The 16,537-nt window shown below is 37.0% G+C and overlaps 1 protein-coding gene across 1 annotated transcript; it reads left to right on the top strand.

The window, feature by feature from the left end:
* The first annotated feature begins 1,814 nt into the window (after positions 1-1,814).
* On the top strand, positions 1,815-2,380 carry LOC133909864 (uncharacterized). Its single transcript, XM_062352409.1, has one exon. It carries the CDS (start codon positions 1,914-1,916, stop codon positions 2,169-2,171), a length of 258 nt encoding a protein of 85 aa, XP_062208393.1. The 5' UTR covers positions 1,815-1,913; the 3' UTR covers positions 2,172-2,380.
* The last annotated feature ends 14,157 nt before the right edge of the window (positions 2,381-16,537 follow it).

Raw genomic sequence — 16,537 nt, 5'->3', positions numbered from 1 at the left:
ATAACTTTCTTGTCAATAAAAGTCTGAGACCTTTTACGACTTTTAACCATCTTCTTTGAACACCCCCACCCCACAATGATTCTTTCAAGAGAAAAGAGCCTCCCCTAATACTACAACTTGAGTCACTTTCGCTGCTAATTATTCCATTGAATACTTGTTTTCACTTCACACCATTAGCTGCAGTTTTGGAACTGTTCTGTCTACTCTCGTTAGTAATTCCTCCTATCTGTAAATATAAGTCGTTTTAGGATTTGTGTTTGTCAAACTAATTAAGCATTGCCACTGATATATAAAGAATTATCGAGATCTGCAAGTCAATATTGATGTTCCTAGATTGATCATAAATAATATTTTCCTAATATTGTATAATTCTAATTGTTTGAAATAAAATATTTTGGTATAAAATGTTAGTTAAAATTTTATCTTGGAGACTATGCCAATGTCCTGGACGATCGACATATATTCTTTTTATCAGAGTAGCTTAATTAAATGGATTAATCCTTGCAGTTCCACACGCAGCTACCGCGCTGAATGCGGCAAATCTGATTCTGTTTTATCAGATAAACGTGGCTGGACGTGCCTAACAATAAGCAAGCTAGCCCAAGACAGAAGCAACCATCCAGTAGTTATTGTTAATAGACTATACTAGTTAAGAGTGATGTGCTTTGAAAGAAGGAATAGGGGTGATTAAACTAATCAGGGCATTTGTTCTCTGAAACGAAACAGACAGACAGACAGACAAACAGATATCCTTTTGCGCCCCTCATAACAAGCGATCGAAAGTCGCTGTCCCGGTTGCATGTGAACGTGCACGCATACCAAACCGCGACTTGACACCTCCGGATATATCGAGTCTGCTAATTGCGTTCACCTTAGTTAATTTTTGATGCTACGAACCTTCGTCTTCACGATAAAAATATGATGGTTACTGCTGCGAACTAGGTAGGTATAACTTTTGGAAATTCCTGCCGCACTGCAGCCAACCGGAGGTCGTCTCACCCAACAACTCCAGGAATCCACGGGCAAACTTGATGCTCTCTTGACTTTCTCATGCAATGTAGGGGCAGCTAGAGAGCAAGCAACAGCTGTATATCTTCTTCCACCGCCGAGAACCGGAGTCTGAACAATGGTAATTTGTCCATGCATCCTCGCAGATTAAGCTATCAGTTATTAGTCCTGCTTGTACAATTCAACTTCACTGTACGTTCTACTCCCATTGTCAAATGCAGAAAGAGTCTTCTCTATTCTCTCCTTTCGTTCGTCGCCGCTCATGGCCGGTTGCGCTGCCCAAGCCCAACTCGATATTTGCATGCCGACGTGTGCGCTTATTACTACGCGGTTACGTACGCCGCTAGACATTCACGTGCGATTTTGTTCGTCGTTCCCTTCCAAGTCATCTACCCATCACCCATGGCTTTGCACACAATCCATGGACAACCAGCATGCACTAGAAACCTCGATCGATCGGTTCAGTCACCTTTTGATTGCTTCTCAGTCTTGATGTACCCTAAGCAGTTTGCATGTGCTAATAATTACTGGCCATTAAACAAACGGCGCGGGATTACACGACCCGCCCAATGAATGGTCAGTCAAAAAGAGGCGAGGGGTCGCCGCGATTAATCATACAAAGCTGCTGCCTAACAACACGACCGTAGAAAGCATATAGCCTTCCGTGCCAATCCCTAACGAGTAATCGGTTTCTAGGCTTAGTCTTTTTGTGGCGCGCTCGTGTGGAGGAATCGGCCGGTCTTCTGCGTACTCGCCTATAAATACATCATCACCACACTGGCTCCCCTTACAACCAAGCAGGCAAATCGAGTTGTAGATTGCGAGAGATTGAGGCTTGAAACCAATTAGCAGCCAAATTGTGTTGTAGCTTTGCGAGAGAGGTACATCGAGCGTGGTGCATATCGATGGGGAGAGGGAGGAAGTCCGTGCTTGCGTCCCTATTTGGTTGGACGAAGAAGCAGGGCTCAGGCGGGAGGCAAGAGGAGGAGGCGGCGGCGGGGAGGCAGCAGCAGATGTATTACCAGGGCAGGAGGGTGCGGCCTAGCGACGACGACGATTACTACGGCCGGCACTGGTACGCCGAGCGCGACATCAACAGGAGGGCCTCTGAGTACATCGAGAGGGTGCACCGCGGAATGCTCGCCGACGAACAAGACGAGTAGGCCGGCCGGCGTCTGTGCGTGCGTGCGTGCGTGCATGGAGACTCATGCATTTCCGGGGTCGCTGTTAGCCATACATGAATAAGCATGATTCACTGTGCACTGTTGTGTGTGTGGTTGTTTATTCGATTGTTGGATTGGTCGTGTTGTTTTGTTGTTTCTATGTGTAATACTGTAATAATCTAGTACTAAATCCAGTGTGTGATAATTAATACTATGTTCATCAAGGTACGTCGAGGAGTGCTCATGCATGCATGCATGTATTTTTTTCCTGGAGTTGCTATACTCACACCAAAATTTTCTTTTGAGGTCATCAATTGAATTTCTCCTTTGATTTTGCCTCAAGACTATTGTTTTGGTCCACGACAGTGACGTGTTCGTTAGGGCTTGGGTTCAACCGGGCTCTGACCCTAGAATTAGTTGGGGTAGGGGGTGGCAATAATGGTGTGGGGTCAACGCCTCAATGGCGAGGGAAAGGAGTGCAAATAATTGCAAGTTCGGGCTGATAGAGGATGGATGGGGGTGGCGGATCAGGCAGCGGCCGGTAAGCTGCCGAAGACAAGAAAGAAGGGGAGGGCAGCAGGGGAGAGGATGGCTAGTTGGATGAGGGGCGGTGGATGGTCTCCAGGGCTGCATTGGAGCAGGGATATATGACACCAGTGGCTGCATAAACTGCCAACGAGGTGGATGGTGGCGACACAAGGGTAGCGGGGAAGGGTAGCAGCAGTGATTAGTCGAGGTGAAGGATTGAGTTATGCTTAGGAAAGAGGTATAGGTGCCGTTAGATATAGCCCTAGTGGGACAATATTTGAGTGAAATTTGGGATATCCTAAGCGATATGATTCTTTAAGTTTGTTGAGGGCGACGTCTCTAATAATACACTAACATTCAGGTAAAAATTGTAACCGTTAACTTAAAGGTTTTTACATGAACTCTCACGTTAGATCAAGATGGAAAGGATAGGAATTCCCTACCTAAATGGAACAAAAAGAAAATCATTTAGAGATTCACATATAATTAAGCTACTGTTTTAATGGAACATATTAACCTATAGCACAAAATAGTTTTGATATAAAATTATAGAAATTTTCGAAAAATGGCTCTATATTGCATATCCCTTACATATATAATATAATTTCTATTAATAAAAATCCTAATTACAGTACTCCAGAAAAATAATTATTCCCTTCCAAGTATTGACTCCCTTCCAACTATAACTAATTTATCAAGACCCCATCTTAATACAATTAATAGAAATAATTTAGATATTTAGAAAAAGAATAACCCCTTCTAAGTATAATTAGGCGCCTCATTAGTCATTCTCTCCTAATTAATGAATTATTTGAATTTATAAATTCTAAAAGATAATGGCTCTGAAAAGCTTAAATAACCCCTTGAACTTTTGGGGAATATTTCCTTAACCCATAAATTTTAAAATGGTCTGAATAGACCCCTGAAATTCGCGATGCCATTTAAGTAACCCCTGAAGCAAATAAAAAAAAGTTACCCCTGAAAGTAGTTATAGGCCATCTCCAACGGCTACCTTAAATTTTTATCATCAAAAATATTATTACAGTATCCCCTATCACTATTACAGTATCCTTTATTTTTCATCTCCAGCAGGTACCTCATTTTCTACCTTATACTTCTCTTTTTCTCTCTCTGATCCTGCTGTCAGCCTCTGTGAACAGTACAGTTACAGCGTTGCTTTTTCCCTCCGGGCCCACTCACAGTCTCTGTGAACAGTGTTTGCTACCAGTACTGCCACAGTATTACGTGCTGCAGCTCCGCAGCTTTGCAGATCCATATTCCCTCTACAGCACTGTAGCACTGTAACACTGCAGCGTCTGTAAAAAATACTGTAGCAGATGAATCTGCAAATTTGAGGGTTTGCTGGAATTGGCCTTACAGATCACTTTGCAAACGTGTCATCGGTTTGCATAGATGTATACTGGCATATCTATTCCTAGCCCACCTATGATCCCTAGTTCCTACCTACGGGAAAAGAGTAGCATCCCCGGCGGTGAGCTTGCCTGCAGCGGAGCGTACCCGCTCAAGCGCAAAATCACAGAAAGGTGCAATGATAAACTTAAATAACACACGTATAAAGTGCTCTGTGGTGCTCGCTAATCAGAGAATTTGTTCTCTTAAACGAAACTGACAGACAGATCCTCCTGTTCGCCCCTCATCAGTACAAGCCGCTTTTTGACTGCTTCTGAAGGTGCACACGTACCAAACCGCGATTTGACACCTCCGGCCAATTGAGTTTGCTAATTTCCTGCATGTTAGTTAATTTGTGATAATAAGAACCCTCAGTCTTCACGAAATATGATGGTTGCTAGTTGCTACTAACTCTAGCTAGCCGGCTAAAGGCTAAACATAGTGCCACCTTTTGAAGTTTCTGCCGCGCTGCAGCCAACAGAAGCTTGTTTCTCTCAACAACTCCAGGGATCCACGGGCAAGCTCAATGCTTTCTTGACTTTCTCTTGCATGCAGAGGTAGAGAGAAAGCAACAGTTTTATACTTGTATCTTATATCTACAACAGTTTTATACTTGTATCTTATATCTACATTCAACGCCGAGATCCCAGTTCTAAGTCTGAACAGTGCTCATTTGTCCATGAAGCTTCACCGATCAAGCTGTTCAAACTGACTATATTAGCGGCGCAGCCAGCATGCTTGTACAATAATACAATTCAACTCCAGTGTACGTCGTTCAAATGTACAAAGCGTTCCCTGTTCGTTCGTCTAGCTTACGACCGGTCGCGCTGCCCAACTCAATCTTTGCATGCCGACGTGTGTGCTTAGCACACGGTTACGTGCGCCACTAAACATACACGTCATTCTACCGAAGCCATTCGTTCATGGATTGGCACACATTACTACAGAACACAATATATGTACCGCTCCATCAATATTGATTTAGACGAACTACGACTAAGACGGTAAAAACCAGCACTGATAATCACTATCAGTACTAGTTTTATCCACGAATCGACACTGATAGTCACTATCAGTGCCGGTTCTATATACCAACCGGCACTGATGAGTATTATAGTATAAAAGTCCACCTTCTCCACTAAGCACAACCAGAACAGAGCCGCCACAAGCCCACCTAGAACAGGGCCGTTGGCCATCATTTTTGTCATCTTTACGGTTGGAGGATTTAAGATTTGGAGTAGTAAAGTGCTTTAATGTTAGTAAGATGATCTATATTTCTTTTTTAGATAGATTTATTTGGTAGATTTTTCTAGAGTTGATGGTTGGTGCTTGTTCCATGGTTATAGATTTAGATATGCAATTGAGATCTAATTTAGGAAAAATTTGCAACTTTATCATTGTTAGATGTATAGAGATGATCTACATTTGATTCTTAGTTGGATTTAGTTTCTAGATTGCTCTAGATTTGAATTTAGGTGGTTGTTCCTTGGTGTTGAATTTTGGAATGAGCAAAAGCTCCAATATCGATATAAATTAGAGAAAGATCACAATTTTTTCATTATAAATAATTTAAGGAGTAAATTAAAGTCACATGTAAATAGGTGTGGGTGCGTATATTAAAATCTAGGGACGATTGCAAATTTGCCACTACATGAATCGTTATTGCCATTAAAAATTGCACAAATACTACTAGAACTGTCATTCGAGTGGTATCCTTGCAAGGAATAAGAAATCAGGGAGGTATTTGTAAATACCCCTAAAATATAGCTCCAGCTTTTTTATGTAGATTGCGTATATTTTGAAAGTCTTGAATTTAAATAATAATCTAGTGGATTTCCTCTTATCATTAATCAACGTAGTAAATTTAACATAATTGATATAATACTATATTTTAGGGATGGTGTGTCCATCCACGTGTTGCAATCAGACATGGTAGTCTTTGGAAGGCGGATCCCCAGCCCGGCTCAAGTACCGGAAAGAGATGGACCCTCAAATAGGGATCAATCAGGATGTGAGATTATTCAATAAATTTTTTCTAGATTTTGAAATGCTTAATGGTTATAAGTTGAATATGTTTAATTATAATGATTTGCTGATAGATCAGTCATGGATGTACAAGGATTGAGAGCTAGAGATCTTTGTTGGTGTTGAGGCTTTTCTGAGGGCTGTCATGACGTACAAGAAGCCAAAAAGGAAGTATGTCAATCATTATATATGTTGTCCGTGTGTCCACTGCAAGAACGAGAAATAATTTTTAAACATAGAGCAGATCCATATACACTTGATTCGTAGGGGTTTTAAGGCTGGCTATACCTATTGGACTGAGCACTATGAACTTGAAGATGTTGGGCGTGGGCAACCAACAATCGAAGAAGACATAAGCAACGATATGACGGCTAATGAAGACTTTGATATGTCAGCATTTGAAAATACTTTTGTCGAGAATGATGGAGGGGACACTTTTGTTGGTAAAAATAAAGACGGCTTAGAGTAAATGTTGCGCAATGGGGAGGGGGACTTCATCAGTGAAAGACAATATCAAAAGTTCTAGCACATGGTAGAGAACTCTAAAACACAAGTTTGCCCGAATTGTAAAGATGAGCAAAACAAGTTGCATGTGGTACTGACACTGATGCAAATGAAGGCTAGTAATGGTTGGGCCGATAAGGGCTTCAATGAATTGTTAAAGTTTTTTAGGAAATTGCTTCCAAAGGGAACGTGTTGCTCAAAAACACGTACCATGCCAAGCAGAGGACGTGAATATTTTATTCCACTCAACCTGAAAACAACTTCCCCTGCAGGTGGAACCTGAACCTAAGGTCATAGTTTTCAGTAAGTGTTAGTAGAACATAACTGATCCAATATGACATAGAAAACTACATGAAAAAAAATGAATAAAATAGATATCAAATACTATAAATTGTGCAACCTGAAGCCATCGAACTGGGCCAAATCAAATTAGCAAGTTATATTTTACGTAATACAATATTTCCATTGTAGTTTTCTTCCATGCTTTGTATCATGTATTTGACAAGAATGAATTAGACAAGTAATTCACAATGCAGATGAGTGATTGAAATAATAGAAACAAATTTGAATACCAAGTTAATATTCAAATAATCTTATTTGATATAGATCAGATACATGTTACTAACAATTAGTGCCATAAATAGTAGGTTGCCTTTTCTAACTGGAAATTTGCCTATGCCCCATTAAGACACTTAAGAAAATATAAGAATAGCATTTATACAAATGGTAATTTGGATAGGACACATTGTATGAATTCAAAGGAAATAATGACTCATGGCTGTAGAAAGTGTGGAAGCTTTTTGAAAGTTTTTGCAAGTCAAATAGTTTAATGGTTGCATCTCGAGATGCTGTAGCCAAGATCAATTTGTTAAATATAATAGGAATACATTGGTAGCTAGGTGCACCAGAAAATTTGCTAAATATAACAGGAATATTATATCTTATATGTCATATATATATATATATATATATATATATATATATATATATATATATATATATATATATATACTTTTTTTACAGGAAACCACACTATGGATTACAAATATTTGAGTCAGTTGACAACATGCGGACAAGCATGGAGTATTAAAGTGAAAGTGATTAGAATGTGGGAGTCATTTAATTTTGCAACTGATAAGCTTATAAGCTTAGATTTGATTCTTATGGATGAACATGTATTGATCTACCCCTTTATATTTAACACACCAAGAAAAGTAATTTTCCCTTAAGCTAATAGCATTAACTAGTTGATTGCGAAATTAATATTTGTTTGACAGGGTGAAATAATTCATGCTACTATCTGGAACAGCCTAATTGATAGTTATAAACCAAAGGTCAATGAGTGTTATATTTATGCATTGAGCAATTTCAAGTCCAAGAAGATAGCAGATACCGTCCAGTGAAGAATACATTCAAAATAGTTTTCATTTGCAATACAAATGTCAAGGAAGTAGAAGAGCAGTTGAATAAATTACAGGACTATTACTTTGAGTTTGCCTCTAGAGATACACTACTAGAACGGAGAAATAGTGATAAGCAATGTCCAGGTAAGTTTTCCATAATGTCCTATATAATCTCAATTTTTATATGTTAATATTATACTTTGTATTTGGTATTTAATTATTACTACCTAAATCTGTAGATGTTATTGGATTACTCACAAAGATTAAGAAAGTAGAAACTAGAATGGTAATGAAAAACACCGCCAACCTGTGAAAAAGGGACATTCGCGAGATTGAACATTTAATAGCAAAGTAAGTATGTCATTTTGTATTAAATTAATCTTATTGTAAATGATGGAAATGTTATTTCTTACGTTAGAAAAAAACTTGTCTACTATGGCATAAATTACAGTGATCATAAAGTCAGGATAACATTATGGGAAAATTTAGCTTATTCTTTACGTGAAGATGTTATAGGAAGCAAACTGTATTAATAGTTACAACAACAGTGGTGGATGGAATGCAAGGTAACTTCACTTTGTTAACAAGCTATTATCATAGTTTTCAAGTTTACAAAAAGTAACATATTAATATTTTAAAAATTAAATATGCTATTTTTGAAGTCAGGCAACAGCACAAGATTATATACAAATTTAGATATACCTGAAACATAGAAGCTTATTGACAGGTATGCAAAATATTTCCATTTTATTTACCAAATTTCAATACACAGCTATACTTTTGTACTGTCATTATTTCCTAATGCATTGTAGTTTGTACTCTCCAATATGAAGAAAATGTAGCAAAGCTGATGGAAATAGATAAAAGTATACAAGGTACACTAGAGGAGCAAATGTTTTAGAACAGAAGAACTTTGTTGGACATTAATCAAATGAGACACGACAATCCAACAGATCAGGTACAACATAGAGTTCATATATCTAATTTTTGGATAATTGTTTAGCCTCCACCATATTTAGCACTTTTATGTGGTTATTAAATTAAAATATTTCAAGAGCTAACATCTGATTTTCACATTGTAGGATTTTGTTTTTACATCAAGAGCTACAATCGATTCACTAGATAATTTTTCTTGGTGGTACATGTCATGCAAAGTTTGCAATAAAATGTGTACTAAGATAGCCAACCAGTACCATTGCAATAAGTGCAATATAGAACCAGAATCAACAATTCCTAGGTAATCATACTATACAAAAACATTGTTTTCTATAATATTTTCATTTGTTTGCGGTAACAATAATGATATGGTAAGTATTGGATCCGACTGCAAATAAGTGACCACATAACAGCTACCACCTACAGTATATTTGATGATGAGGCACAAAGAATGCTCAAGATATCTATCACAAACTTGCTAGATTCACTTAATGGAAGATATGAAGAAGTTCCCCAGATTATATGCGGAAAAACACTTACCTTTCAATTCAAGCTCAGCAACCAGAACTTGACTGAAGGAAAGGTATACTATTTAGTTAAAAGAACATGTGTACACGACGAAAAGCTAGAGGTAATTAGCATTCTATGTGAGCAACATGGATAATAGTATATGTGAAGGATAATTTTCATCATCAAGGAAATTCAATCTTGCTGATAAAAGAAGACAAAGAGTTATGATTGTAGAAGATAACTCAGATGAAGAAGAAAATGATAAAACAGTTTATAGCAAAAAAAAAAAAGTTAAAATTGCTGATGGAAAATCCATAAAAAGAACACATGAAGTTGATGATGGCTTACATGTTGACTACAATAATTCCATTAAGAAATCTATTTTAGAAAAAGCCATTAAGACTGGGACAAGAGTGGTCAAAAAGATTGATTAGCTTGAATTGAAATTTTCGAATGATCAAGTTGAGTAGTTAAGATTGGCTGAAAAGGTAAATAGGAAAATGAAGAAAGATATTGTTGCAAAACACAAGGAGGCTGAGGTGGAAAAGGATGCTAACAAAGGTTCTAAAAGGTCAAAAGAAAAGTTAAGGAAAGTTGTTCATGGAAAAAGAAAAGGCAGAGTGGTTGTGATGGAAACGGGATTTCCAACTAATGAGGTACCAGAATTAACAAAAGTTTCATCTTCCATCTTGGTTACATACAAGGTTTTGTGTCCATGTGTGCTTTTGTTTTTTTAAGGAAGAAAGCATCAATGATTCCAAGATTGTAAAGGACGGTAAACAATATAACTTGAAGTCAACCAAAAGGTCCAAAAATAATTTCCCTCATGGAAAGCAAGAAGGCAGAAAGATTGTAACGAAGTCAAAAAAGTTAAACTAATCAGGCATTTTACATATCAGAGAAAATTGGTCATAATCACGAATAGTACTAACAATGATTTTTCACTTTTTGATTACAAGATGATGTTTACTTGCAGAGAGAAACAGATTTTTCAAGCAATGAGGTACACCAAAGAAACTGATTATCATATTTCATATTTGTTAGTTAATGTGTAAATGTACAAACTTTTTAATATTTTTTTCTAGGAACAACAAAGAACAATTCCAGAAGAGGAAAATTCTGAATGTAGCGGTAATAAAAAACAAATGAAATTTGTGAAAAAAGCAAGCTTCAAACAGCTAAAAAATAAAAAAAACAGAAAGTTGAAATGCGATAGAAGTCAAAAGGAATCCAATGAATATACATCTGAAAAAATCAGCAAGCCAGAAATTTCAAATAATTAGGTACTCCAAGGAACACATATTTTGCAGTTTATTTTATCAGTGATGACAATACTTTGAACACTAACAATATTTTGCAGAAAACTTATGAGAAGAACGAATATATTATCGATGTAGATGACTTTGAAAAAGAATGCAATGAGGAGAACAATATACATGTGCACAAAGAACAGCAGCCATCTCGATATAAATTAACAGGCCTAAGAAAAGACCTGCAAGATACACATAATAGGATTAGGAGATGTCACGAAGAAATTTGAGAAACTAGCCTAGAAAAAGTAGAAATATTATTAGTTTATATTAATAAACAACATTACATGTAACTCCTTTCAATACAATTAGTACATGTAACAGCATTACATTAATTTTTCTAATCAGTTTTCAAACTTTGAAGCAGTCTAATTTTGGGGGTGTTGAATGAGAGAACACTGAAAATGATATTTTATTCATTGGATTTTTTGAACTTGAACTTTTCCTAAAGCATGGTATAAGAGAACATCATGTTTTGAGAGAAATATGTTGACGGCAATTGACAAGATAATGACAAAGATGATTAATAATATCTGGTATTTTAGGGAGATATAACTTCTCTAATATTCAAGATTGACAGGTGCAGAACAAAAATGTCTATAGTTAGCCTAAATCTCAAGAAAAATGAATATACTAGAATGGGTGACCTCACTTAGTATCAAATGAATAGATCAACTCACAATTAGGACCTTCATGTAACGTGCTGGTAACAAATCAAAGTTGGGATTAAACTTGAATAACTAGCATAAACACAACTCATTCTATCACTTTGTTGTGTATAAAAGACATACTTTATTCTATCAGCTTTATTACATGTGTATTAGTTTGCACCAAGCTACAATCTAAAAGATAATCTGCTAAGCATAGAAATCTTAAACTAATTGATCCAGATTTAATTTTTCTTCCAGAGTGTAAAGTTTTTTTAGACATGCTGAAATTAGTTAACAGCTTTTCTACATACAAAGATGTACAGATAGCAATCTAAACTAAATAATTCTTTCGTCATCATATCATCTTGAGTGAGACTGAATATTTCTGTAGCATTCAAAAAGAGTAAATGTGGATAAATAAGGCACATACATGATTATAAAGACAAACTAAGTTAATGAATGGATGCAGTTAAACTTATGAATTCATCTTACCCTTTAGAAGTGTACAATAGAATAAATGAGGATAACTTTATTGATCTCTCACAATCTCCTATCTGTGGTACTATGAGTTTACTCTAAGTAACTTACAAAACTTATCATATTTTGATCCTTCCTTGAACAATCTAAACTTAAGATTTGACTGCATTGATAGTGACTTTTAAGTGCCGGTTCCAGCCATGAACCGGCACTAATAGTGACTTTTCAATGCCAGATTTTAGCCCCTCAACCATTGTTTGCACGCAGGAGTTTAGCAACCGGCACTTATACGTCTCCAGTGTCGGTTTTCGCACAACCGACACTGATAGAGCGCTACTTATGACATGTTCTGTAGTAGTGAGTGATGGAAGGATATTTCTTTTGTTGTTGGTAACTTGTGTTCCCTATTTTCATCGCTGCTAAGCTAAGAAGACATCAAAGGTTGTGATACTAAATGCAAGCAATCACAAAGCGCTGCACCTGTGGTCTGTGAGATTTTTAATATATGTATGCAAAATACATCATGACTGGGCCTATGAGATTTCTAGTATTTGTATGCACACTGAATCAAGACTTGGGTCTGCGAGATATCCAATTTTTGCATGCAAAATGGTTTATGATTCGGATCTATATGCACCTGCACCTATGTATTAAGATTTATGACTTGGGTCTAATTGCTTGCATCTAATGTGGTGTTTATGTCATGCTTGTGAAATCTAGACCATTTGTATATTTAACCAGTTTATTTTGTGATCCTGTAATTGATTGGTTGGGAAATATCAAGGCTATTTAAAAAAATGGAAACAAACATTCCCTACTGAAGCGACCAAGTAAAATGAAAGGTAGGGAAACAACTTTGCTATGTCACTATCATTCCCTACCCATAAAAACTTTAGGGAGACCGCCTTTCCAAGTAGGACCTGGCTCACCACTACTACGTGAAAAAAAACCTTCAATGATGGGTGATAACCGTCATGGGACTTATCACCCCGAACATGTCACTGATAACTAGTCATTAGTAATAGGTGATAACCATCACTGATGACCCACTTATCATAAGTGATGGGTCGTAATCTTGACCTATCACTAATGACTTATTTTTATGTTTTTTGAACACAAAAAAGCCATTTTTTTTTCACCCGAGCCATCCTAACACAGGTTCATCACCACTTGTCACAGGTCACTTGCTATTTTTCACACTATTTTTATACTCTACATTCTGTGGGAATCAAACTAGAGACCTCCCCTCGAGCGCGTAGTCACCTTACCACCTCACCTATCATGTAGTTATGATAAAAATAGGATAATTTATCCTTATAACCTTCTTTCCCGAAGGTCATGAGTGACAGGTTGTAACCGTGACCTGTCACTCATGACTGAATAGTTACGGGTCAGAATCTTAACTCGTCACTAATGTTCAGTTTTGCCAAATCACGTAGTTACATCCATTTCTCCTCAACTCTTCTAGTCCCATTTCACTACGCATTCCCTAATTCTTAAATTGTGGTTACCAAAGTCCAAAGGGTGCAAATACATCAATTCATTATTTAAAAAGAGTTCAACCATTGCAAGATCGGATCCACTGTGACTGCCACTTCTTTCTCTTGGACCATCACAATTTGATAGGTGACTCGGAGTGCCTTCAGTAAAACGGAAATAATTTTTGCATACGGACTCTAATTTTGATTTTTTTACTCTACGGACATCTGCAGAAAAAGTTACATCCATGACCCCCAATCTTGTCAGGTTCTGCAAATTTTTCAAGGCCAAATTTAGCTTAGGAGATTGAGTTCTCTCCACCTGAAGTTTATGCACAGTGTTTGAAATACGTGTTTGTGTCTATAGCCACCACCCGGAGTGATTGATGGGACACTGGTAGGCTACACTGAGCAAATAAAAAATTTCTCCCTCGTTCATCCAGAAAACCATACGAGTTAGAATTATGATACAACATCGCGTGCATCGGTGTGGAAAAAGTAGTCAATCTCATCACGAGACAAATGTCTCCATCTCCCGCTAATGTTGGCGAACCTCCTAACAATAGGGTCGTGTTCTCCTTGCCAATCAAAACTATTGCAATGGCATCGCCTCTACGGTTGCCACATGGCTAGGGTTTTGCAGTGGCTCAACTGCCCCCCCTAAATCCAAATTCGGGATAGAGCTCGCTAATGGACTTCAACATTGAAAGCCTATTAGGACTCTAATCCCTCATAGATCATTATCCAAATAAACCAACAAATAGATCTAATTGTTTCATGTTGTTTCAACCTTGTAAGGATGTGACCCACTAGGTTCATGTGTGAGCGGGCGTGACAAGAAAGCACACGTACATACCAGTTCCTAGCAGGACATGTTGGCTTCTAAATACGCATAAAGATAATACTAGTTGAACCTTGATACACACCGATCCCTTTGCAACACAATATCATCCAAACTCAAGCTGAGATTTGTGCTGTCCTTGTCATAGCTCAACCATTTACTCAATCTTACAATAGATTACTAACTTATGATTAACTAATTAGTCACATTGATATGATCATGCACTTTCATAATCCAACCATATCGAGGGACAAAGAGATATCTCTCCCATTATCTAGGAGGAAAAAAAATCTTATCTTGATCACTCATATCCCACGACATGTTTCTCATATCCAAAAGCTATATTTATTACTACCCCGTTACAGAGTAGCATTTGATAGCCTTTAAGTGTGCTACTATATACTTAGGAATCAATAACAATCTCATATCTAAGGAACATTTAGGTATACCACTCGAGAGCAATTGATGGCACATAGAGATATAACAATCCCCACAGCGTCTCGAGTTGGGTTAATTCAACACCATATTCTATAGCATGTGTCTAAATTATTGATTTGATATCCCCATATCTATGATTTATAAAATATGCTCATCAATCAATACATGTGTTCATTATCTCATATAATAATATGAGACTAGAAGTAATTTACAATAACATCACAATGCAAATGAAGAGCTTCATGAACAAGTGGCATACTTGCTAATTAATATAAATGATAATTATCCATGGAACATAATAGCACATTATTCAAATGTGATACAATTATCTTAGGACATAATACTAACAATGATAATAATCCATTTTATTTGAAAGCATGGAGGTGCATTACTAGAAAAGCCAAATGCCCCTACAACTCGTTTTACTAGGGGAAGACTCAAAAATAGTAGGGAACAAGTTCCCCTACTCTTTTTTTAGGGAAAGGATGGCAGAGGAAAGAATGATGGGAAAGGTAAACTACCCTATGGTTTGCTGGTAGCAAGCGTAAGGAATGATTGTTTCCCTATGTTTTTCTCTGGTAGGGAATGAAATTGACATGCACTAGGTGAAAAATAGATAAAGAAGACACTATATAAGTGACAGTCGTCAGGACTCATCACTTAAGAACCTTTAGTGATGGATCCTATTACGACTCATCACTTATGTAGCCTCAGGTCGAGACAGGACTATGACCCATCACTGATAGGTCATAATGACCAACTGATGACATTAGTGACGGGTTAAGTTGTGACTTGTCACCAATGACTAACTCATCAGTGATGGATCATTCTAGACTAATCATTAATTATGGATCATGTTACGGCTTGTCATTTATGACTTATCTTCAGTGACAATCTCACTAATGACAATTCATAAGTGACGAGTCATGTTATAACCCGTCACTTATTACTCAGTCCTGTTATTAGACACTACTATAAAAACTATTTTTCGAGACACTTAAAGTAACTTTCTACAGGCGGTTTTTCAAATAAACCGTTTGAACAATTGGCGAGGGCCTCCTACGGTTACGGACCGCCTATATTTTCACAGGCGGTTCACATAAGGAACCGCCTGTGATAATAAATTATTATCACAGGCAGTTCATATAAGGAACCGCCTGTAAAAATGGTCATTTCCACAGGCCATCTATTAAAAAGTTCATAACTTTTGTATATAAAGTCGGATGAGGAAAAAATCTATATGAAAATTGTAGCCCTCGATGAGATCTACAACTTTGTAGGTAACATTTTTTTATTTGAAGTCATTTAGATGCCCAAATAATTATTTAAAATTTAAAACAATTATTTAGACATCTAAATGACTTTAAATGAAAAACTTTTCAACTACAAAGTTGTAGATCTCATCGAGGGCTACAATTTTCATATAAACTTTATCCTCATACGACTTTGTATGAAAAAATTATGAATTTTTGAAAATAAACTGTCATTTATTTTCACATGCGATTCCTTATGTGAACCGCCAGTAGAAATGACCATATTATTGCAGGTGGTCCGTATAAGGAACTACCTGTAGAAATAAGTAATAGGTTATCTTTAAAAATTCATAATTTTTTCCTACGAAGTCGGATAAGGTTAAAGTTTATATGAAAATTGTAGCCCTCGACGAGCTCTACAACTTTGTAGTTAAAACGTTTTTTATTTAAAGTCATTTAGATGCCCAAAATCGTTTGAAGTTTCGGATTGCAGATATCAAAAGAATTACGTATGCTCATCTGTTCAGAAGTCGTTCTCTAGTGTGATGGTGGGGAGGGTTCGTGCGACCTGACAGGTTTCGAATTCGAGTGCCAAAAACCACG

The sequence above is a fragment of the Phragmites australis genome, chromosome 2 (assembly GCF_958298935.1).
Source record: "Phragmites australis chromosome 2, lpPhrAust1.1, whole genome shotgun sequence".
NCBI lineage: Eukaryota > Viridiplantae > Streptophyta > Magnoliopsida > Poales > Poaceae > Phragmites > Phragmites australis.
This window is presented reverse-complemented; position numbering and strand designations above follow the sequence as displayed.